At 35.8% G+C, this 24,741-nt stretch overlaps 1 protein-coding gene across 1 annotated transcript; it reads left to right on the forward strand.

Moving 5' to 3' along the window:
- The first annotated feature begins 14,145 nt into the window (after positions 1 to 14,145).
- On the forward strand, positions 14,146 to 16,116 carry LOC126146462 (uncharacterized). Its single transcript, XM_049915622.1, has 2 exons — positions 14,146 to 14,385; positions 14,504 to 16,116. The coding sequence occupies exon 2, from the start codon at positions 14,504 to 14,506 to the stop codon at positions 14,966 to 14,968; it is 465 nt and encodes a 154-aa protein (XP_049771579.1). The 5' UTR covers positions 14,146 to 14,385; the 3' UTR covers positions 14,969 to 16,116.
- The last annotated feature ends 8,625 nt before the right edge of the window (positions 16,117 to 24,741 follow it).

The raw sequence follows: 24,741 nt of genomic DNA on the forward strand, positions 1-24,741 counted from the left end.
TTTGTAACTCTACAAATCTTATGAATGTGTTTCGATTTTCCTTGGGTCTTGCTACCATTGTTAACTGCAATGTCAAAACTGCCTCCCTAGTGCCTTTATCTTTCTTAGAGGCAAACTGATCGCCCTCTACCACATTCTCAATTTTCTTTTCCATTTTTCTGTATATTATACTTGTCGGCAATTTGGAGGCATGAGCTATTGAGATGATTGTGCTATAATTCTTGCTCTTAGAGGCTCTTGCTATCTTCAGAATTGTGTTCTTCCAAAAGTCTGATGGTATATCGCCTGTCTCATACATTTTACAGACCAGCATACATAGTCACTTTGTTGCCACTTCCTCCATTAATTTTAGAAATTCCAATGGAAGTTATCTGTTCCTTCTGTCTTATTTCATCTTAAGTCTTCCAAAGCTCTATTAAATTATGATTATAATACTGATCCCCTACCTCTTCCCTGTCGACTCCTGTTTCTTCTTCTATCACATCATCAGACAAGTCATCCCCCTCACAGAGGCATTCAGTGTATTCCATTCAGCTGTCCACTCTCTCCACTGCATTTAATGGTGGAGTTCCCATTGAACTCTTAATGTTGCTGCTCTTGCTTTTAATTTCACTGAAGGTTGTTTTTACATTCCTATATGCTGATTCCATCCTTCCAACAACTATTTCGCATTTTTCAGGCAGCCATTTTGTCTTGGCTTCCCCGCACTTCCTATTTATTTCGTTCCTAAGTTATTTGTATTTCTGTACTCCTGAATTTCCCTGGACCCTTCGTCGGTCTGCTGAAGTATTTCATCTGTTATCCAAGGTTTATTCGCAGTTGGCTTCCTTGTACCTATGGTTTTCTTTCCAACTTCTATGATTGCCATGTTTAGTAGCACTCATTCCTCTTCAACTTTACTGCCTACTGATCTACTCATTATCACACTATCTATTGCCTCACAGTGCTACAAACTATTTCTTAGTGCTTCGGTATCCATATTCTTCTTGTACTGATTCTTCCTGACTAATCTTTTAAACTAAATCCTATTCTTCATCATGACTAAATTGTGTTCAGAGTCTATATCTGCTCCTGAGTATGACTTACAATCCAGTATCTGATTTCGGATTCTCTGCCTGACCATTACAAAATCTAATAGAAATCTTCCCGTATCTCCTGCCATTTCCAGGAGTACCTCATCCTCTTGTGATTCTTGAAAAGAGTATTCACTATTAGTAATTGATATTTATTGCAGTACTCAGTTAGTCTTTCTCCTCTCTCGTTTCTACTACCACGCCCATATTCTCTTGTAATACTCTGTTCTACTTCCTCTCCTACAACTGAATTCCAATCCTCCATGAGTATTAGATTTTCATCTCACTTTATGTACTAAATTGCCCATTCATTACCCTCACATACTTTCTCACTCCCTTCATCTTCAGCTTGCAACATCGGTATGTATACCTGGACTATTGTTGTCAGTGTTGGTTTGCTTTCGATTCTGATGAGAACAACCCTATCACTGAACTATTCACAGTAACTCACTCTCTGCCATACCTTCCTACTCATAACGAATCCCACTCCCATTATACCATTTTCTGCTACTACTGAAGTTACCCTATATTCATCTGAGCAGAAATCCTTGTCTTCCTTCTGTTTCACTTCACAGACCTCCATCATATTTAGATAGAGCTTTAGCACTTCCCAGAGTTCAGAATGGGGACAACCAGGCTCTTTCCCCAATGAAGAGATCATCATGACACTTTTTTTAAAAAATTACAGTCCTCACGTCCTGAGGAGACACATTGTGTCTTTAATGCAGTTGTTTCCAATGCCTTATGCATCATCTTGCCATTGATCATTGCTGTTTCTTCTACCTTTAGGGGCAGTTTTTCACACCCAAGGGCAAGATGCTTGACCTATCGATATTAATACGAGTAATTTGTTGTATTATCCTAGCCTGCTCTATAAATATTTTATGAAATCTTCTGGGTACTTTATTCTGATCTCACTTACTAAATTAGCATGTGGTATATCGATCCTCTTATTCAGCCATTTTCTAACGATTCTTTTTCTTTTTCGTTGTTCTCTGTTGTTACAGTTGATATAATTGAAAATACACGCATTCTTTAAAGTGTTCGACGTCTTAACCTTTTAAGATCGCGTTGTCAATGACAATAATAAATTGAAGGTTTGAGAGACTATTATTGTCAATAGAATTTGAATATGTGCAGGTCCTTTTAGTCAGCGTCATGTGGAATGGCTTAACATGCACTCCATGTTTTCATGAAAGCAGAAGTCATGTACGGAGGAAAAGATAACTTAAATATTGTCCATAGTAGTATATGAAACTAAAATCGTCTTGTCTATTCACATGTTTAATAAAGATCCTCAACTGTAACAATTAGATAAAAAGGAAAGGGAACTATACAAAACAGAGTGAAGAGCAACTCAGTAACACAGCAAACAATAATGACTACCTCATATAGAAGTACCCCAGGAGTATTGTCATGTTTTTAAAGTGACCCCTAGACGCTCAAAAATATCCCACAACAATATTCTGAAACATTGATGACATTATCCACAGCAGCTCAATACTATTGAGTAATAGTAGTGTGGTTTGCAGTGCTGGACTACAAAGACACTGCTGCTGTGACAGTTGCTCTTTGTTGCAAGCAGAAAGAAAGATGGATTCAAAGATGACTCACAAAAACTTGTTGAGAGAATTGAGGTTGAACAAATTAATAAAAAAATATGATGATAGTGTCTTGTGTGCTGATGATCCAACATTTAATACATTGCTGGAAATGGTTCTCCCCATACATAGGCACCTGGTGGCCCCTCCCCCCTCAAAGATAAATTTCTGAAGACACCCATGTCCTTGTCACCGAAAAACAGGATAATACTATGAGATTTGCAGTAATGCTAAAACAGCGCTTATCTATTATGCTACCATACTTTGCTACTGGCATTTCTTTCACAGACGTGAAATTTTGAGTCTTAGTTATGGAAATGTTTCATGCAGTAATGCTTGTACTAACGTATTATATTCAGGTAGCAATGTGTACATGGAGATAAATGTTTACAAATACTGTAATTCACAACTTTGCCTTAACTAATTTTTTTTAAAAACATCTTCCTTAACAGTTGTTCCTTACACTACCTGAACAACCAATCACACAATTCATTGTCATTCATACTTCTGTTTTTATACTAATTTGTTGTAACATCCCACCACACTGGCAATTATTTACAGATTTTGATGGACTCTAAAAATGATGATCTTTCGTTCTGTTTTGAACTTATTTTCCACGCAACAGGCCTGTGTAACACTCAGGGAAACATATTTCACAAGACTTCCTGCAAATGCGACGTCATTTTGATGTTTTATACAGTATCGACAATCGCAGGAAGTTCTATCGACTATCGACGGCAATCAATGCAGTTCTCTCTCCCATGGATAAGATGTTAAATGGGGTTTACACAGGCATGTATCGTTGGCGCATATTGAGTTATGCACAGAAAGATGCCTGTGTAAACACCCAAAACTGGCGCACATAGAAATGCAGGTTGCAGCCGGATCTACTTAAGGCCAGTTCATACTGGCCTCATGGTACCATCATGTCATGGCACTGACACATGTATTCACACTGTCCATGACATCACAGCACATCAGGTCAATTAAAGTTGCGTGATATCAACTTGTATGGCAGTCCTCGACTTTTTTTTGCGGGAATTGTGATCTTCGCAAAATGATACTCGACACAATGGGATCGGTTACCACGTACATGGATGCTCGAGTCCACATTTGTAAGAAAATGACATTTATTCGACTCAAATGGTTTGCTGCTTGCTGGGATAACTTGTATGTTAGAGAAGAAAGGCAGATGTGCAAAAATGTCATTACATGGTACAGAAGGGGAATTTCACACACTATACAAGGGGCTTGAGAAAGAGGAATCTGCATTTTATATTTTAGAAAGCACCAGTTTTCTTCATTTGCTGTGTCAAACCCAGAACTACTAAAAGAAGCACAATGTTACCACCTGCCATCACATCCTATGAAAAACTGGTTTGTTTAAGTTTAGTTGATAGCCCAATGCAAATTTTGTACAGTAGTTGTATCTCCCTCAATACCTTTCCTTTCAATATTTATAGCTTTTCTTCACAACTTATATTTGGTTTCTAATAGTTCAAGTACCTCATCTGTGCTGGCGTTAGCTAATGAAATCACATTAATATTGATCACTTATGCTTGCAAAACTGTTTCATGCACAATCCAGAGAACTGCTTAACGACAAATAATTCTGCCACAAACACGTATTTAAACAGACAACTCCAATATGTTACTTGATTTATACTTCACAAAAAAGCATAGTCCACTGTTTTACTATTTGAAGGTTTCCGTCCACTTCTTATTGGAGCACCAAAATCCCTGATAACATAAAAATTAATTCCACATACTAATCACTCTGATTGTACCCATAGTACTTGTTTCACTTCAAGTTGCAGCCACATTGCAATTCATTTCATTGTAAAATACAAATACAGTACCAGTATGTATGAGAACCCACTTTATAAGTGTAATAGAGGGCAAATAATTTATTACAGTATTGTCATACAATTCAGATTACTGCCTCAGTGCTTCAACTATTATTTCGTCAGTTATTACAAATATTTAGAAAAGAAATAACGAAACAAAACAATTTATAACAAATAACGAACAATAAACAACTGAAATATAACACTAAAACCATCACAAACTGGAATGTGGAGATTTGAGCATGGCTGTGTATCAGGAGGAAATGGGCTTGGGGCATCACATGGTCAACTGAGAAACCTTGACAGTGAGGGGACAGCTAGTGTGGATGCCACCATTTGAAATACATTGCAGAATGTTTTGATGGGACAGAATGGAATGTGACATGACATTATGGCCAATGTCAATTGGCCTTTACTTGTGCATATTGGCTTGCCCCCAATACTTATTCATCGTCTTTAAAAGATGGTGTTTCTGAGGTCTGAAATACAACAAGAGTGACAAAAAAGTGGCTGTGACATTATACTGTGCGATTTCTGGAACTCTATGAAGTACATCCATGTTTTTTAGAACATTAATCTTGGTTCTTAAAAGACCGAAATATCAAAGAAGATGCAATGAAAGACACTGTATATGGAATAAGAGAAAATGTACCATATAATGATGAAAAAAGGAGCAAACATCAAAATCCAAAGTTTACAAAATCTATAAATGTGAGAGAACAACAAGATTTAGATCTCGGTGAGGACTGGTTCTTCAGCAAGCGCAATTTGTGGGTGGACATTACCATGGTTTTCTATTACTTATCGGTTTTTGAAGAATATGGCAACTTCAAATGAGTTGGAATACACACTGCATTAGAGAACCTTTTCTGTGAAGAGATGTGCCTACATTTGTTCACTTGACAGTTGTTTTTGAAGGAAGCTTCATCCTCATTTTCTAAATCCCTAATTAGCATTTTACACGCTCCAAACTCATTTCTCCTTGAAATGCACTTCCGAACCCAAGATCTGAGTCTGCTCTTTTCCCTATTCAGACATTCCGTAACTTTCGAATATTGCTATTAAAACCACCACTCGAATGCCTACAGTAATTAATTCAGTTGGCACCATATTGGAAAAGAAAACTGGACTTGCTTGGACTGAAAATTTTCTCACTCGTGTGAATGGTCATTGTCGCATGTTGAACTCAATTGAAGCACTAAATACGCCCATGTAAAACCTTTTTAGCAGCAGAAATATATCAACTGCAAGTGCCATTACTTTGCTGGAAGTCTTGTGAGATGAGTCTTACCCATGAAATATTTATGGCAAGATGTTTGAACTGTCCTCTTAGGTTCCTGCCTAGCCACACAGTCACAAACCGCCACATATTCGGAAATAACAGCGAAATATTTTCGACGAAGAAGAATACGAACGTTTCAGCCGCAGTAATTAAAGCTGTTTTCTTAGGTTCCTGCATAATCACATTTTTGGAAATAAACAACAATATATGTATTTCATACTTCGTTCTCTTATCACACAGAAATTGTAAATAATATCAAATATTGCAGAACATACTTGGAGCACATTCAAATGAAGTTACCAGAATGTGTTAACATCACTATGTTGATAAGAAAAAAAGGCATGTAGGAGGATGGAAGTCTGCATCCTCGACTCCATAAAACACGACTTTACCATCACACTATTGCATTTGTCTCTTGTCTGGATTGGCATAGTGTAGAATGTTCGGTACTCGGAATAGTAGTTACATAACAACTAAGAGGTCGTGCGTTTCCATACAAATATATTTTATTGTCGTACAAGGTACAAAGCATGTTGTCACAAACAACGATCAGAATGAACTAACTGCAGGTTCACAGGGGTTTGAGCTATCTAAGGGTAGTGATTTTGTTCCCAGCGACTAAACAAAATTACGTCCTGACAATCATATCTTTCGAAGGCTTATATCTATGATACACTTTACCTGACATTTAATAAGAAGGGTGCTGTGTCTGAGCCATTGCCTTCTAATGGCAAATTGCAAGTTATGATACAAAGTAGCTACAAATGCCAGAATGAATATTGCACCTGCCACATCGATTGCCGATATTACGTATACTGTCAAAAAGTCCTCACATTTACAGGAAGTTTTGTGAGATGAGTGTTACATGTAACCTACTGTGCTCTGGATAAGGGAGAAATTAAAGTTCTGGCAAGAATTAAGTCCGAAACTCACTGAAAAGTTTGTGTTATTTATCCTAATACTCATTTATCAACCCTGAAGTGAGATGGCTCACTGATTTATAAGCAAAAGTAAGCTGATGCGAGCCAGCATTCAATCCAATAACATATATATATATATATATATATATATATATATATATATATATATATATATATATATATATATTCAACCGATTTCATTAAGGTGTATCAACAAAGAAGCTTATTTTTAGCAACTCTGAAAACTAGTTTCGGTAGTTTTGCCAGTGATATCTAAGGATGGGTAGCCATTCTCACAGATGAATTAAAGGAGTAGCTCATTTATCTTATGTCCAATGAATATAAACTACTCACAACTCCAAAACGTTGAGGATCTTTGGAAAACTGTCAGTACTCGTAAAATATGTTGAAACAAATGTCATATTGGTGGTTAAAGTTGAATCTTAATTAATGACATTTTTGTTTGGCAAAGGAGTGTCCTAAAAGAACTAGCTCGTAATTTTTTTTACACGCAATAGTTGGCTGAGACTAAGTTACCTTTTAATCCTTTGAAAGCATGTCAGTCTTTTCTGTGCTTTCTATTCTGAGTGGTATTTTGTTTTACCAAATAGTCACTGTGTTTGAATAATATTTATTCATATTTGTATGTTTCATGACTAAGTTGTAAATTATTGACGACAGTTCACCCTGAAAATGGGTGTGTGTGTGTGTGTGTGTGTGTGTGTGTGTGTGTAGTGTAAACAGTTATTAAAAAGATTTTTTCAGTTTCTTTATTTACGTCTTTGGGACTATATTTATAGTTGAATTTTATCTACTATGACAATCGTAATTTTGAAACTAAGTAAATGCAATAATAATTTCTGTGAAGAGCAAGTTTCTTCCACTTTTTTACTTTCAATGTTCTACTGAATCTTTCAACAATAGTCGATTTTAATTCACTAAAAGTTGAATAGTAACTAATGTTAATTTTTTCAGTAATTTTTCAAAATCTTCTATATAAAATTCCTTACCATTATCTGTTTGTAAATTTCTTGGTTTTCTTGACTCAAATATTTTGCAAAAGAACCAGAATATTATCACCTGTTTTATCTTTAACTGCGATTGCCCATGCAAATTTTGAAAAAAATATCTATAACAGATAATAAAAATTTATATCCTTATTTATCTTAACAATTTCTTTCGACTTTCCTGAGGAAATAACATTTTGTCTATTCTAATTCTTTCTAATTGGTTTATTTAGAGCATTAATAATTTGTTCACGAAGATTTAAGCTTTCACCTACAAAATTATTTTAGTGAACTTAATTTTTTTAGTTTTTCAAATTAAACAAATTACCACAATTCATTGTTTCCGATTTTTAGTTGTTAATCTATGAGGAAGAAGTAATCCAGTAAAGTCTTTGCATTTTAAACAGTAAATTTGGTTATTGTGCCTCATTTATCTAAAACAAAATACAGTTAAATTATTTCACAAAACACAATTATCTTTACATCAACTGGAGTAGTTTTAACAGAATCCATAAATTTAACATTTAGAAGATTTGATTTGCTAAATAATTTGATTGATCGAATATTAGGAGTTATTTGATAAAGTCTGTCTTCAACACTCACTGACATATCAAAATCATTAAATTTTAAATCACTGTTTATGGTCTGATCAACATCAAGAAGTTTTTTTAAGAAAAAAAATCATATTTGTTGAAATTGTGCAACTTTCGTTCACCTCCTGTCAGAAAAGAAAATGCAATTATCTGTTTATCATATTCTTTTTCTTTAAGATTACTCAAATCGTTTAAGTATGGAGTAATATCTGCTTTTAAGAAATAATCTTAGAAACTTTACCTTTTGTTGAAAACTAATTAGCTGAATTCGTTTTGCTAGCATAAATATTCAATTGTGTTAAAGTATTTGTATATTTAGTTTTTGTAACAAGATTTCGTAATCCAACCTGTAAATAATTTCGGTAACTAGATTTTTTGCATCAACTGGAACATTTACATTCGAAACTCTTCTGCCTTAAAAACAGTATAATTTCTAGTTGGTTCAAAAATTAATTCTTTTCTGAACTTGTCTAAAAAGCCATTTATATATGTGTATAATGAAGATCGAAAATTTTTGAATTTTGATTAAAAACCTGTAGGTGCTAATGATTGAAAACATTTTACTTTTTCCAAATCGTCAATGCGTTGATTCCCAAAAATGTTCATTTACGAAATTCCACAAACTACATCATCAAGATTTTGAATTCTCTCGATATTGTAATGTAAATTAGTCTTTCCCAAATAGTTAACTAATTGTTTTGGGATATTTCCTCCATATGAATCAAAAACAAATTTTATAACTTTATTTTTAAATAACATATCGAATGAGTTCTAATACGATCAGAAGTATCTAAATTTACTATTCCACAGTCTAAATTTTTTGATTCATTATGTAATTATGTACTTTCGATTTTCCTGAACATTTTGGTATATAACAAATTAAAATCAGACAATTGTGGGACCTTAAGATAATATTTTGAATGGTGACATGTAACTCAAATTTCGCAGCTATGCATATACTGACACTGTTGAGCAGTCATATCTTAGGAACTACACAGTCTAGAAGGCTGTGAATTGCTTTGTTTTGTGCCTACTGCTAGGTCTCAGAAGTTGGCATTACGAAAAAACAAATCAATCCTTTGTTTCTAATACTAGTTTCCGTTGAAAGTAGTGCGATTATCGCGTACTTTAGTAGTAAGCTAACATCTATTGCTTTTTATACGTAAATAAAATGACTAAGCGTAAAAGTATCTTCAAGAAAAGCAAATTTGCGGTTAATGGATATATGAGACCTTCATTTCCTTCTGAAGTACTTGAAAACGTGAGTGCTAGCAGTGATGGAAACAACGATAATGTTTCTGATGTGGCCATGTCTCCTAGTGCAATACAAAACAGTAAGCCGTATGATGTTCCTTTCCAAATCTTGAATGTGTATGACGTGTCACGAAAGGGATGGGAACACGTCTGCATAACCTAAAAACCAAGCTTGTTAACACAAAACTGTCTGATGGCAAGACAACAAAATGTGCTGGAAGACTAAAGGTAAAAGTAATTGATGAATCGCAGGAACATTATGCGAAGGCTATTATAGATAACTGTGACAATTTAGAGAAGATGAAAAGAGCTGTGTGGAGCACTTTCCGTCATTGAATATCAACTGATGAAAAGCCATATCATGCTTTGTGTCCACCTCGACCAAACACTTAGTGTAAATATAGGCAAGCTGAATTTTCTGGCACCCTGCATGAATTTACACATAACCATTCTCTTCCTTTGGCAGTAATAGATGAAATCAAACCCATTTACAGCGATTTGGAAAATCCTGAGCTACTGAAGCAGTGTTTACATGCGAAGACCCAGAATGTGAATCAATCCTTCAATTCTGTTGTGTGGTACCGTCTGCCTAAAAATGTGTTTGTTGGCCTTATGACTCTAAAGTTAGCAGTGTCTGGTGCTATAATAAGTTTTAATGGTGGGAACTATGAAAGACTTAAGGTTCTGGAGAAGTTATGAGTAAGATTTGGACAGGACACAGCTAAAGGTCTGGCTTCGTGTACGTGAAGCAGAGATAACTGCTCACCACTGGGCTGTTGTGATACTGCAGAAGACACAGACTATGGGTCAGGGCAATTCTAGTGCAAAAAAGGTGCAGAAATGTAAGTCTGTATAAGAATTTGTAATAAAAAATTTTCAACCTCAATATCTCTGAACTAAATTTTTTTTTACAGTAAATGACCCATTTTTTAAAAAAGTACTGATGGTAGAGACACAAAATATTCACAGCATGCCAAGTGTGAGATTCAAGACATATAGAACTAGAATAATTAAAATATCCTGATTTGTTTTGTTTTTATGTTCATTTATTTACAAAATTCTGTCAAAAAATTGAGTGTTTGAAAAAAAAAAGATACGCCCCACAGTACAATTTTAGTTATAATTCTAGTTCAGTGTATCTTGAAAGGTGCATTAAGTAATTATGGATAATTGGAAGTTGGTGTCTTAAAAAGTTTCCAAGATGGCCGGTCACAAAATTCGATAATTTAACATTGGCGGCATAGGATATACAATGCCCCCTTAATGAAACTGGATGTCCAATATGGATACTGCCATTTGAAATGAATCGTAGAATGTTTTGATGGGATGGGATTGGATGGGATGTGACAACCAGTGTGAAATGGTCTATATTCGACTACTATTGGGGAGGTGACTTACTGTACAGTGAAAGAGAAGCAGGAGTATTAGACAAAGCATGAAACTGTCTACTTCTAATATTTGAGTGAAGAGAAATAGCGATTGGGCTGACTAAGTCAGAAACTGGAAAAGCTGTTTTTCATATTTAACTGGGTTAGCAAATCTGATTCAGGACATTTGAAACAACAGCCAAAAACTGTTTCCGAAATTGGGTTTTCGTCATTTGGAAGACGTGTTGTATGCAAATGTAGTGTGTAGGCTACACATTGCAAGCGAGATACCTGTCAAGGATATCGTCAATACTGTACACAAATGGCACAATTTTCCAGGCAGTGCAATATATTTCCAGTTCTTTGATGTTCTCAATATTACTGGGTATCCCCTCAATCTCACTTCTATATGGTCAATATTACTGTGCATCCAGAACATATTGTCAGTGTCACTGACCGTCTAGGAGCTACTTAACGTAGGATGCTACTGAAAGTAATTGATTGCCGCCTCAAGCTTTCGGAGATCTACCGACTGAGATTGATTCACTCAATTCGACTATTTGTCCAGCCAGGTTAGAGCCATTTTTGCTGCTAGAGGTGGAAATTCTCTATGATAAATTCCACACCCAGAATACATCCAAATCACCCACAAATTTAATCACATATTCTTCCTGCTGTACTGCATATGCACAATAAATAAAATTTTGTTATCTATTGTATTTCCTTGTGTTGCGATTTTAATGGGCAAACAACGACAGAAGGCACTATTTTTCATGAAGAAATACGGTCAGCGCTGTTTGAGGAGAATCCTTATAATAAAATAACAATATCAATGTAACAACACTACCTTCCTCGACGATACCAACGACGCTTTTTTTTATTTATTTATCTATCCATCAAAAAAATCTTTCCAAATTGTGGCTCACTGAACAACAACAAACAGAGCTGTAAACAAAACAGTGCAAATACAGTAATATTTCACTAGATACATGGATTTTAACACTATCCACAAAAGATCTTCCTCTACTTGCAGTAGGTGTGCTGTCTTCTTTCGAGTCTCTTGTATTTCAAATTTTCTAAAAATTCTGCTACTGAGTAGAAACAATTATCTAATAAGAATGTCCTTAGGGTTTTACGAAAGAGTGTGAATAATGACATGATTTTCACCTTATGTGGAAGACTGTTGTAAATTTGTATGCTACTGTCCATTGTGGAAGTTTTGTAGGATATGTCCATAATGCCTTGATACGAAGCTTTTCCTTTTGTGTTGTATCATGCTCATGGATATTAAAATTTTCATTTATGTCAGTTAAATTCTTTCTAACATAGTTACAAATTTCTACTATGTACATACAGGGAAGTGGAAGGATTGACGACTTTTGAAACAGAGTTTTGTTAGAATTTGATTGTCAAGCATGTTGCATTGCTCTTACAGTTCTTCTCTGGGGTAGAAAAATAAGTGAACTAGGTTGCGTATTTCCCCAGAATATAATTCTGTAAAGTAGGACGCTATGGAACTGAGCAAAGTAGGCAATTCAGACAATGCTAAAAGCTGCTTTAACAGAGAGTAATCGTAGACTATAAAATATCTTATCTAGTATTTAATTCGATTTGTTTATATGTGTGTGCCCTTTTAAGTTATTTTGGTGCTTTATGACTAAAAAATTTGTTTAAAGAGGAGATGAAATTTTGTTGGAGTTTATTCTCACACTGGTGTAGCATGCATCATCTTGTAAAGGAAAATTTAGGAATGTTGTTTTCTTGTGTTTATCAGTAGTTTATTCCCCTTAACCGTGCTGTAGATTTATTTAGCTCTTGTAGCTTACTTGAGGTGTTCCCTGAAATAAGAATGCTTGTGGCATATGCAAAAAAAGTATTTGCTTGTGACTCAGTGTTTAGATCTAAATCTTTTATATACAGTAGAAGCAAGATTGGCCCAAGAAGGATCCATGGTGTACTTCTTTTCTTAGAATTTCTGCATCTGCGAAACATATCCTGGTATTTTCCTTTTGTTCTTGTTTTATTTGTATTTTCTGTCCTGTTTGTCGAGCAGGATTCGAACCATTTTAGTGCAGTGCTTCTAATGCCATACACTTGGAGCTTGTTCAACAACATGTTGTGGTCCAGTATGTCAAAAGCTTTACTTAAGACTAAAAATGCCAGTGGCACTTTGTTTTTTGTCCACTGTTTGCAGAGCATTGTGCATAAAATCGTAGATGGCACTAGCTGTTGATTTATTTTTCCTAAATCCATTCTGATTATCAGAGAGAATTTTGTTTTTTTCTAGAAATTTCATTTATCTATTATACGTTACTTTTTCTATGATTTTACAAGAGCCTGATAATAAGACAATTGGTGTATAGATTTCTTTTTTTGATTTGTTTCCTTTGTTATGAATAGGTACCACTTTAGCAATTTTTCAACTGTCTGGAAATGTGCCCACCAGAAAAGATGAACTGACTATATCACCAAGAGGCAGTGAAATGTTTGTAATGCGTTACTAGTATCGAGACGACAATAACCAAACACAATTTCAGTAAGTACACTGTTGTCTCCCCAAGAAGATTGTGTAGTAAGGATATACAACAAGCGCACGTAGGACGGGGTGAAGTTGTAAAGATGAATCGAAAAATAATGTGCAGGAATGCTTGATCAGTATAGAAACATATTAGGTTCCAGAAACTAGTCAACAAATCTACTTTAAGGAAGGGTTTAAGTCTACATAATTGCTCCTGATGGCCCAGAGAAGACCCCACGCTCATTAGCAAGTGCTGGCCTGTTAGCTCACTGGTGACAGCCTATAATGATAGAGCAGTTCCCACTTTGCTGTCGTATAGAAATATGAAGATGTGTGTAAGGAGTTGGAATCGTAGGGGAGGAGCAATCATTAAGGTAATTGTATTAAGATTATTTTGTGGTCTTTTTCTTAAAAAGTATTACGCTCAACTTTTAAGGAATCAAAAAATAATCACGGTACTTTGTCCGAGTCACCAGTGAAACAATTTGCGCTTACGGTAGCAGAGCCATAAATAAATGAAATACTAATTTCTGAATATTAGCAGCTAATGTAAAAAGGAATCTCTGTGCCAATAGATAACTGGTAACATCATACATCACAGTGGCAGCAAGTTCATTGGGTTCCATAGTGGAAAACATTTTAGACAGAAAAGTCAAAGATCTTTGGTTACTTGGCCACAGATAGCTTTTGAACTGTTCGTCGCGTGTTGTTGACTTAAGGTTGACGGAGATAAAAACAAACAACTTGGGTCACGCATAACAATATAATACTCCCAACAAATGTAATACATATTCTAGCGCTTTCCGCGGACAGAATCACATGAGTCATTTTTAAAGTATGTTCACATACGGTGGTGCGTGTGAAAATAAAAGTTTCTGAATTCCTATAACCGATTTGGTAACATCTGTAGGTTTTTCGCAAAGGTATGGTATGACACGAAAAGTTGCCGTGTTGATTAACACATCTACAGAACATATTTAGTATCAATGAGAATATATCCAGTGCCACTTTTTACGCTTTCATGTTAATTCATTATTTCAGATGGATGAGCCCATGTTATCGAATTTGGATAAAGCTCTGCATGAGCTGGGAATGCTAAGCACTGTTACAGATAGTAGCAAAGAATATGCTAAGGAAAAGGCTCAGCGTCGTGATTCGACGAATCGACAAGCACTGAACGTTCTGCATATGAACACCCGATACGTGACAGGTGTGATAATTGGTTCACGCAAAGGACCTAGTTTTCGGTACAAACCGTACCCAGTACCAAGTTTTGGACGTGAGGAAAGAGTTCGCACACGAAGTGAAAATTCTGATAGTGACCTCGATCTTCTGCGTAGCACAACACCAATTATTAGTAGTACTGCGACGATTAGCAGTAATTTATTTAAATCTCGCTCCTTGGAAAGTTTGAAAGTTGCAGGGTCTGATGAAGATATTGCTACTTCTGTACGAGATTTAGAATCAGTGTCAAATAAAATTCAGTACTTGCAAGTAACTGAGTAAGTGCTTAGTTTTGTGTTCTAGCCTGATGAAAATCAGGTAATAGCAGTTTGTATTGTGCACGTTGTCAGACAACGTTAATAATTGTTTAAGTCATGGTGTGTGAAATGTTTGGCTGTTCAGTGTCTGTACTAAGCTCTACGGTATTGTCTGAACAGTTTGTTTCACCATATTGTGATAGCATTAGCCCATAAGTGCACATATGAACTGAGTATTTATTAATGTGTCTAAATTATTGTAAACTAATATGCCTTATATTGCAGCTATATATCACGTATTTTATGTGGCAAGAAAAAGTATAAACGTTTATATGTATTAACAAAATTGGTGAGAAGCTCATTTATAAAGAAAATACTTTCTACCAAAGAATGTAATGTGATTACATTATATAAAATATTGGATAAATGTTATCCTAGTTTCATGTATGATGGTCTCAACAAAGTATTCCTGTTCCTCTGACTGTAATGTTCCCCTATTTGTTTGTGATCTAAGATGAGATCATTATAGTGTCATTCTCTTGTTAAAATAGTTTGACCATTAACAGAATCAGAAATATAAATTACTGTAGGCATGTTCTTCCCTTTCTTTACAAATAAAATACATGAATTACTGAAACATAGAATGTCTTTCAGATAGGATTCTTGGCAAGAGTTAAGTATTGGACTCCCCCACCCTCGAAATCTTGCTTGTGCTGACAGACTAATTTGTAGCACAGCCCGAAGTCTAGCGTAGATTGGAAGGTTAAACTTTGATTGAGAGTTGGTAAAGTCAACAAATGAGAAAACAGAGAGTATGCTAGTGGTAGCAAAATGACTGGTAGCGAAACCTAATGTTTACATTTGCGTCATGTTGGAAAATGTAAGGAGGAGGGGTGTCCAGTATGTAACTTTGACCATATTCTTTTAAATGTACATGTTATATGATGTCAGTTGTTATTTAATTGTTTGAAAAATTGTGTTTGTTAATAGTAATGGGAATTTCCAGGCTGGCAAGATAATTCAGGCATGGACTGTATATTGATTGTAACTGTTCATAACAGTAGTGTTTTAGAAAAACTGATTTCAGATCAGGTAGATGCTCAAGGAACATATAAGAAAATTTACATCAAGCCCTTTTGAAAATGGGTTTATCCCCCCCCCCCCTCCCCAAAAAAATGTGTACATCTCAGTTGATTAAAATTTCATGTTCAAGAATTATTGGGACTTGTATTGTTATAGTGAATGGTGGTACACTTCTACACTTGATACAAAATATGAAGTATTTGTAATACGTTGACTGCCACAAGGCTGCTGGCAGGTACAGTAGAGGTGTGTACTTACTAGTGGTCACATGCTGCACTGTATTTAGTACAGTGTATCTTTCTGTGGCGTGTAAAGTAACAAAAACAAAAGTATTGAGTATAATATAGTCCCTATTTTCTGTCCACCAGTCTCAACTCAATCAGAAAATAAAAGTTAATGTACAATATACTGTGCTAAACAGAGTGGAGCATGTGGCCACTTGTGGGGACTACTGTCAGGTGTGAATCTCTGTTGTCTGCTGGTGGCCTCACAGCAGTCTTTATGTTAAGTAGAAGTAAACACTCAGTCTGAATGTGCAGTGGAAGATCTTCCAGAGTATAATCTGCGGCAGAGCAGAATATGCATTGTTTTGCCTGATTTTACTACACTTGATTTCATCAATTTTATGACAAGCTGGAAAGTATTGCAGCATCAGGGTCTGTGTGGGAAAATTGCATAGTTACAAGAAAGTGTAAAATACGAGAAACATATTGCTTGGATATTGTCATGCAGATCTTGAAACTAGTATTGTGCACTTTATATTATGATTCGAAAAAAAAAAAGCATTGGTGGTACAATTATCATCAGCACTGCTTAAGAGCTCTGTATCAAATGGGTACATGTTACATGTGGATAAGGAAGTAACTGATGTAGATCTAAAGTGTTGTGTCAAAAGCAAAGTACATATGAACATATAAATATCCCAAGTACTTCAGAAAGCTCCAACATACTCCACTAATAAGTATGTTATGTCCCAGAATCCATTTTGGGAAGTTGTCAAATCCAGTTTGATGATAAAGGTTTCCATAAAGTACGAGGAGACACTATTTTAAAAGAAAGGAATTGGCAAAAATAACATATTATTTTAGAGACTCTTCAGTTCATTGAGAATATCTTTGAGGCATTTTTCATGCAGGATGGAAAAAAAAAAAAATCTGTTGTATGTCAACTTAGTATCTGTGACCTGTTGTAAGAGGCTTAATTGTCAGAGATTGAAGTGTTAGCTTTGCTGATTGTATTTCCTGCAACATTTTAATTTTGTTACATACTTCCGCATTACAAATTTGCAGTCATTTGTAGCTTCCTTATTGCAAACAAGGAGAAAATGAGCATCTTACTAGCTTTCATGGACTAGCAAGAGACATTCCACTTTGAGTACGAAATGTTAAGTCCGGTCACAGTTGACTTCTTTCTGTCAAGGATGCTCACTTCGATGTTTCATTGTGGCAGATGGTGTGTGCATCTTGCAAATATACAGTAGAAATACACAGACACAAATATTCAGTCAAAAATTAACCTGCTGCCAGAGTCAGTATGGTTTAGGACAGATTAGAAAGACAATTGCAGAATTTTTTCCTCATTTAGAATGTAGTTTGTGCTTATCTTTCTATCATGTTTTTGATAGATGCATACTGTATCCATAGCAGTTTCCTCACAATCTGTTTCTGCAGCTTTTACACACAGTACAGGAATTGGGTATGTTACAGTATATAGTATTTGAACAAATTCTGAATACCTGTATATCACTGACAGATTTTACCTAGAAGTTATCATGGGGACACCACACTCATTGAAGCAAGTATATTTTGAAGTGGTTTATGATTAAATTGAAATTATTATTCCAAAGAAATCATTTCTTACATGTGTCAAGAAGTTGTATCACGTTTACAGACTACAGTCTCTTGTAGCCTCTGATTAGTTGACTGCATATTTTGAATTCTATATTTTATTGTATACTCAGTTGTGTGATTTTATTCTACTTAATTTTAGATGTTCAACAAGAAACAAATGAAAATAGGAGAACATGACACACACAGTTCCAAAAACAATGGCATATCAATGACATTGGCCACAAAAGCCAATGATTACTTTTAAATAATGATTACTAAGAGCTGCTGAACTAATAATAAATGATTGGACTGCAAATAATTACATTTAGTCCAGCAGACTAGATTTACTGTGTCTGAATTTGGCTTTTATAAAGAATTGTCTACTAAGAAACTAATATATAACATCACAATTAAACCTGGCAGAGCTAAAACAGAAAATTAGGAGGAGTGATGCAGCTAGGTTCGAGTTCCCGTTCAGCCTCCTTGATTTAGTTCATCTACTGTTTTCATAAACCACTTGTGCCAGGTATTAAGATTATTCCTTAAACATCCTAACAACTTTCTCCCCACCCTCTCTCCATTTGACATAGGGCTCTGTTCCTAATGGCCTTTGCCATCTTGTAGGAAAAAATACAATGTTAGAATTTTATGGTGATTCTTTCCACAGCCTTTGATTTTGTTGACCGTCAAATTCTACATAACTGATTATTATATCGTAGCAATATTGCATGGCTGTGGTCCATTCGTAACAGGGAGCAGTCGGTCATCTTAACAGAGTACTCTATATGAATAAAATACACTCAGAGTAGTGGAACATTAAAATAATATGCAAGACCTGTAATTTTGCTGATGGTGTGAGCATTAAAATCAAGAATCCAAAATCAACAGTACCACACATGGCTAAGATAGTAATTGAACAGGCCTTTGATAATGGTTCAAACCAGCAGTTTTAACTGTGTGATAATCACATACCTTCTGTGACATATCTTTAGGTCTCAGAATTTTTGGTTCTTCATCCTCAGTATGTTTAATATTTACTAAAATCTGTAAACAGTGAAATAGTTTTGTGTAAATTGCAAACTTCTCAATTCAAGAAACAAAAGTAATTTCAAGTAAAGCTTGACACCTTTCTGTGGAATTCAAAGTTGGCTTTCATATTCTGGAGCAAGGCTTAACATTGTGCTTGTATAATAAGCCATAAGATTGGCCCGCTCCACATGCAAAATTAAATACAATTAATGTTATTAGTTGTATGGGTTTCCAGATTAAGGAAATGGTATCAACGTTAGTATTGTGGTACGTAAGAATGACCATGATAATAGGCCATCATTCTCATAGCATCACAGTGATGAATAATAGTTACAAAGTAGTCAAGTGACATTTTTTTAAGCTACCTCCTTTACAGGTTAAGTACAGTTTCATAGTATTCTTCCTGTGAATCTGTCTGGTATCTATTTTTCCCACAGTTAGTTTTGTAGGGTAATTTCAGTTTAAATCAAGAAGGACATGTATTTCTAGATATTTTATGTATTTGATTGTCTTCATTTGTTAATCAACAATCATGTAATCAAATAATAATGGGCTTTTCCACCTTTTTTGCATAATAATTACCTTGGTTTATTTGGAGGGTCAACAACAGTTCTGCGCACAATGAAATAAATGTGTCTGTGCACTAAGCATTGATCCTCTACAGATCTTCCTGCAATTTTCTGGCATCCCGGCTTTGCTACATACAACAGCGTAATCTGCAGATACTGATATTTTTTCTGCATTAAGAACAATATGTTTTGTTCTATTTGCTAATAAGTCCTCAATCCTGTTACAAATATGGTCAGATATTTTGTAAGCTCATGTTTTATTCACTAGGTGATTAAGTGGAACTGGATCAGATAGTGTCTATAAGTCAAGGAGTCAAGCCAGAACTACTACCTGCTGGATATCTTGGACAAATATAGTATGTATCATGGACAAGTACAGCGTGTTGATTTTTGCAAGATTCCTGGTTTCTGCAAAGGAGATTTTCACTCACCAAAAAGGTCATATGATCCCAGCATAAAGTTTGATACATAATTTCACAACAGATTGACGCCAGCAATATAGGTCTTACAGTTATGTTCATCTCTCTGATGCTACTCCATGGAATTGGGAGTATGCTGCACCTTTTTCTGATCACTTGGAACACTTCATTGCTACAACAACCTGTAATAGACTGTTGCCATAAGCCAACCTATTTCTTTTGTATAACATATGTAAAACTGTACAGGTATCTCATCAGGTACACACTGTGATTTTAATTGATGTGCTATTCTGTGATCACTTACTGCGATATCTGTCTTGATTCACAGACTAGTACAATATTCCTTGATGAAACTTTAAAAAATATGGCTTATGCCCATTTTAGCTTCAATCAACTTTCATTTGTCTGCAAATATTCAACTTTGATTAAAATTGTGTTAAAGCACTCTACTTTTGTAGCAACATTCTAACATGGCTATTGATCTGCAGTAGTTGATACCCATCCGTGTTCCGCATGTGCACATTTAAAACATACTGTACAATACACTTTAATTTTATCTATTGATATTTCACATTTTCAGCCCTAGATTACTTGTATACTTGCAGTTTCTTTCTTGCACTTATTAAGCAGAAATATTTTCCTCCTTTTGGTGATTGTATTCAATAACACAATACCAGTCTTGTAGTCTGATTCTCTTAATCATTATAACTGAGACAAACAGTGTGTCTGTCATAGGGTATAAGATGTGAACCCACATAAGTTGGTTCTCTAACTGACCAAGATATGTGTCAGGTATCACTTTTAGGACAATATTAGCCTACATAAATGCCTGTCTGTGACACCAGTTCTAATTGTGCGAGAGTTCCACTCTATAGGTGGTAAGTTCAAAACCTCTCTCATTACTGTAACGTGATGAGGAAATTTTAAATGTAATGGTCTTCAAGTTGTTCTGTAAGCATTCTGCCACTACATTTCTTAAGGCAGTTGCTTTATAAAGCACCAGATTACCATATTTGACACTTATTTTGCATTCAAACTGTAATTACTTCACAAGATATTCTGAGATCACTTTTGCAATAAAAGTGCTACCATCACAGATGTTCACCCAATCCTTGAGATGTACACAAATGGAAAACAGCAACATCAATAAGGAATAGTGCAACATAAACAAAAGTTGGTAGGCATTTTTCTACTGAAAGACAATGTCTATCAAAATTTCAGGCTAGTCGCAAAAGAGAGGCACTAGTAGCATTACTGTGGGGATACAAATCAGGTTTGTTTAAAATACACGTGACGGTCATGACCGTTAGTACCTTTGAGATTGAATGTGGTGAGCTGACAGTAGTCAAGAATGCCTTTAAGGTGACAAAGATGCCATTATCAATACCTCAGAGAGTTTGAATGAGGTCGCGTAAATAGGGCTACGAGTAGCTGGATGTTCCTCCTGCAATATTGCAGAAAGACTTGGCAGGAATGTAGCCACTGTACATGATTGCTGGTAGCAACGGTCATGAGCATGTATGACTGCAAGAAGATGGCTCCGGATGGCCACATGGCACTACGAAAGGGAAGACCATTGTGTTCGACATATGGCTCTGGAGCATCATACTGCATCTGCAGCAACAATCTGAGCAGCAGTTGGCACCAAAGTGACATGATGAACTGTTATTGCAAGGACAGCTTTGAGCCAGACACTGTGTAACATGCATTCCACTGACCCCAAACCACCGCCATTTGCTACTTAATTGCAGCCAAGTGAGACCTCATAGGTGGGAAGCTTGGAGATCTGTTGTATTTGCTAATGAGAGCTGATTCTGCCTCGGTACCGATGATGGTCTTTGTTTTGATTAGGAGGTGGCCAACTGAGGGCTTGCAACCAACTTGTCTGTACGCTAGACACACTGGACCTACACCTGGGGTTCAGTTTCGTATGACAGCAGGAACACACTCATGGTTATTCAATGCACCATGACTGCAAATTTGTACATCAATCTGTTGATTCGACCTGTTGTGCTGCCGTTCATGAACAGCACTCCAGGGAGTGTTTTCCAACAGTATAACACTTGACCACGTACCGCTGTTGTAACCCAATGTGCTCTGCACAGTGTTGACATATTGCCTTTTCCTGCTTGATCACCAGATCAGTCTCAAATCGAGCACATATGGGACGACATCGTATGACAACTCCAGCGCGTCCACAGAGAGCATTAACTGTCCCTGTATTGACTGGTCACCCACAAACTGATATGTGGCACCTTACAACACAATGCATGCACGTTTGCATTCAACATGCTAGCGGCTACACCATTTATTAACAAACCAGTATTTCACATTTGCAGGGGCTTATTGTGCACTTACATTAATGAGTGATCTTGCATTATTAATTACTTAAATATGTTACTTAGTGAAATGTATTCCTGAAATTTTATTACTCTTCATTGATTATTTTTTGCTGTTACAATTCTTCTTTTGTCAGTGTACATTGCATTCATAATTCAAGATTTTGCTGCTATTCTCTTGCTGATTCAACAGCTTTTTATTGCTAGTTACATGTGAATTATTGGCACTGACAAATTAGAGTAAGTCTGAGAACTTACCACAGATGCTCCAGCACAGTATCAACATTTTGTTTTTCTTTCTGCTCTGTTCCCCTTTATAAACTCATGACCCACCCTGGCTTTTCTGTATGTATGCTGGATGACTTGTCTGACATAGCAGTAATTTTGTTTACAAGCTAATGTGTAGAGATATGATTAAAGTTCAGAGAATGACAGTAGATACCTGAATATAAATTAAAGTACCCCATCAGGAATCCAACATCAGCGTCTTGGTAGTAGTAGCTTGTGTCAGCTAGTCACTGCCTACCTCCTGCGTATAAATGGTTCCAAGGAGTAATTTTATTCACTGCTAGACAGTAATGGCACTATTTTTACAGTGGTGGTGAACTTTTATTCATAATATTTCAGACAATTCACAAGCAATATTTATAAATCATATATACAAACCTTTCTCATCATCAGTCTATGAAATAATGAAAACTATATCAAAATCTTAACATTATTTCCTTTGATTAGTCTGAACACACAAACCACAGTGGGGAACTTTATTTTATGTATGTATAGAAGATATGGTTAATCTCTGGTATAATATGGCACAAAATTGATTCTGTAAGTTAAAAGAACTCATGTGCATACTACACCTACTGTGGTACACAAGTAGCCAATTCTTGTGTAGTGCAATGTCGGGCATAAAGTGGAGATCCATAATTTGCCACCTGAGTGTGGGGACCAACAAATCAGCATTCAAGATTGTTGCACTATTGCTTGTGTCTGGTTTATGCCCTCCACAAACCTCCAAATCAAGAGGATAACTGGGAGCAACGATGTACATACCAAGTTTTGTATTCATCCCTCATACAAGATATCTTCGCCAGCAATTTAAAAAAAACCATGGATTACTTATACAACCAAGTGGCAGACATTATTTGTCTGGACAAACTATGATTTGCACCTGTGCATTCAATAGTCACCAGCAGAATCATCTAATATGATGAATAAGGCACTTCCCCCACCCCAGCCACCTTTTCCTCCCAGAAAAAAAGTACAGGGTGAACATTGACCTTCCTTCCCACCACCACAGTTGCTTCCCTGAGAAAGTCCATTACCTACCAAACATCAAAGCTTCCAATTATAATCAAGCTCACTTTCCGTGCTTGCCCAAACTTTCAGTAAGATCAGCCAAGGTCCTAACAGCAAGATGTCATTTGTTTACTGCTTCAAAATTACTCTCAGCTATGGGCAACACCTCAAGCCTGTTGCTAAGGTGTGAGGAGGCATTTTGTGCCTAGTACCCAGATTTGTGTTGTCTCCACAGATCTGCATGCTACTGTTCATCATTCACTCGTAGGTGAAGATTAATAGGTCAGGTCATGTGCATTGGAGGGCATTTTCAGGTGATGTCAGAGATGCTTACAGCAACTGCCCCAGGTGCACCGATGCCACCTAATCTTGGGGTGCAGGCTGAAGCTTGTAGACTGCAGCCAACACTGCTGCTGGCCATACCCTTCTTTATCCACAGGCAACGAGCATCATCCCTGTCACTCTTACACCAACACACACCTCTGTACTGAACTAAACAACTGGGGACCAACTGAAGATTACAATAAGGCTAGAAGACATTGGACTACCTAAACGTGGCACTGCCAAGTGACATTACTAAAAATATGAAGTAAAATTAATGTCAATAAGAAAACAAAATGTGCCTTGGTATCTTTTGAGCAATGATAACATTATGTATATTCTTCCACAAATGTACAAAGGAAAAAAAATTGCAAACTTATGGGTAAGCACTGACACAAAACACTGCAGCATTACACAAAAAAATCTGTTCCTTTGCCTTGATAAAAAGCAGCCTCTGATTAGACAGATTAAAACATTTTTAGATTACTGGTCCACATAATGATATTTTGTGTCCCGATGTTATGTTCAATTTAAAAACAAACAATATGGAATTATGCAGTTATGAAAACATAAAAAATTTAGCCTACATGTTGAGGAATTCAGTCCACTAGCAAGTCTATGCATCTACCTGTCGATGGAACACCAATTACTTATTTCAAGCTATTATTACCATCTTTCAGTAATAAATAAAATTAAATACTCTCATGTTTTACTATATATTTGTTCCTGTTTATCAACTATTTTTCAATATAGTATGAATTTTTCAAAAACACTGAGAAATTTGAAATGCCTACACCCATTAATGAATTTTTTAGAACCCTATTGAAAATTAGCAAATTGCATCATTCCTGGGGAACTGGACTGTAGGAGTATAAGGAACACAAAACATAGTACTTTTTATTAACCACTT

The sequence above is a fragment of the Schistocerca cancellata genome, chromosome 2 (assembly GCF_023864275.1).
Source record: "Schistocerca cancellata isolate TAMUIC-IGC-003103 chromosome 2, iqSchCanc2.1, whole genome shotgun sequence".
NCBI classification, from domain to species: Eukaryota; Metazoa; Arthropoda; class Insecta; order Orthoptera; family Acrididae; genus Schistocerca; species Schistocerca cancellata.

Bases quoted from the DNA above. Each gene is read 5' to 3' on its own strand.
- LOC126146462 (XM_049915622.1), top strand. From the start codon at position 14,504: ATGGATGAGCCCATGTTATCGAATTTGGATAAAGCTCTGCATGAGCTG.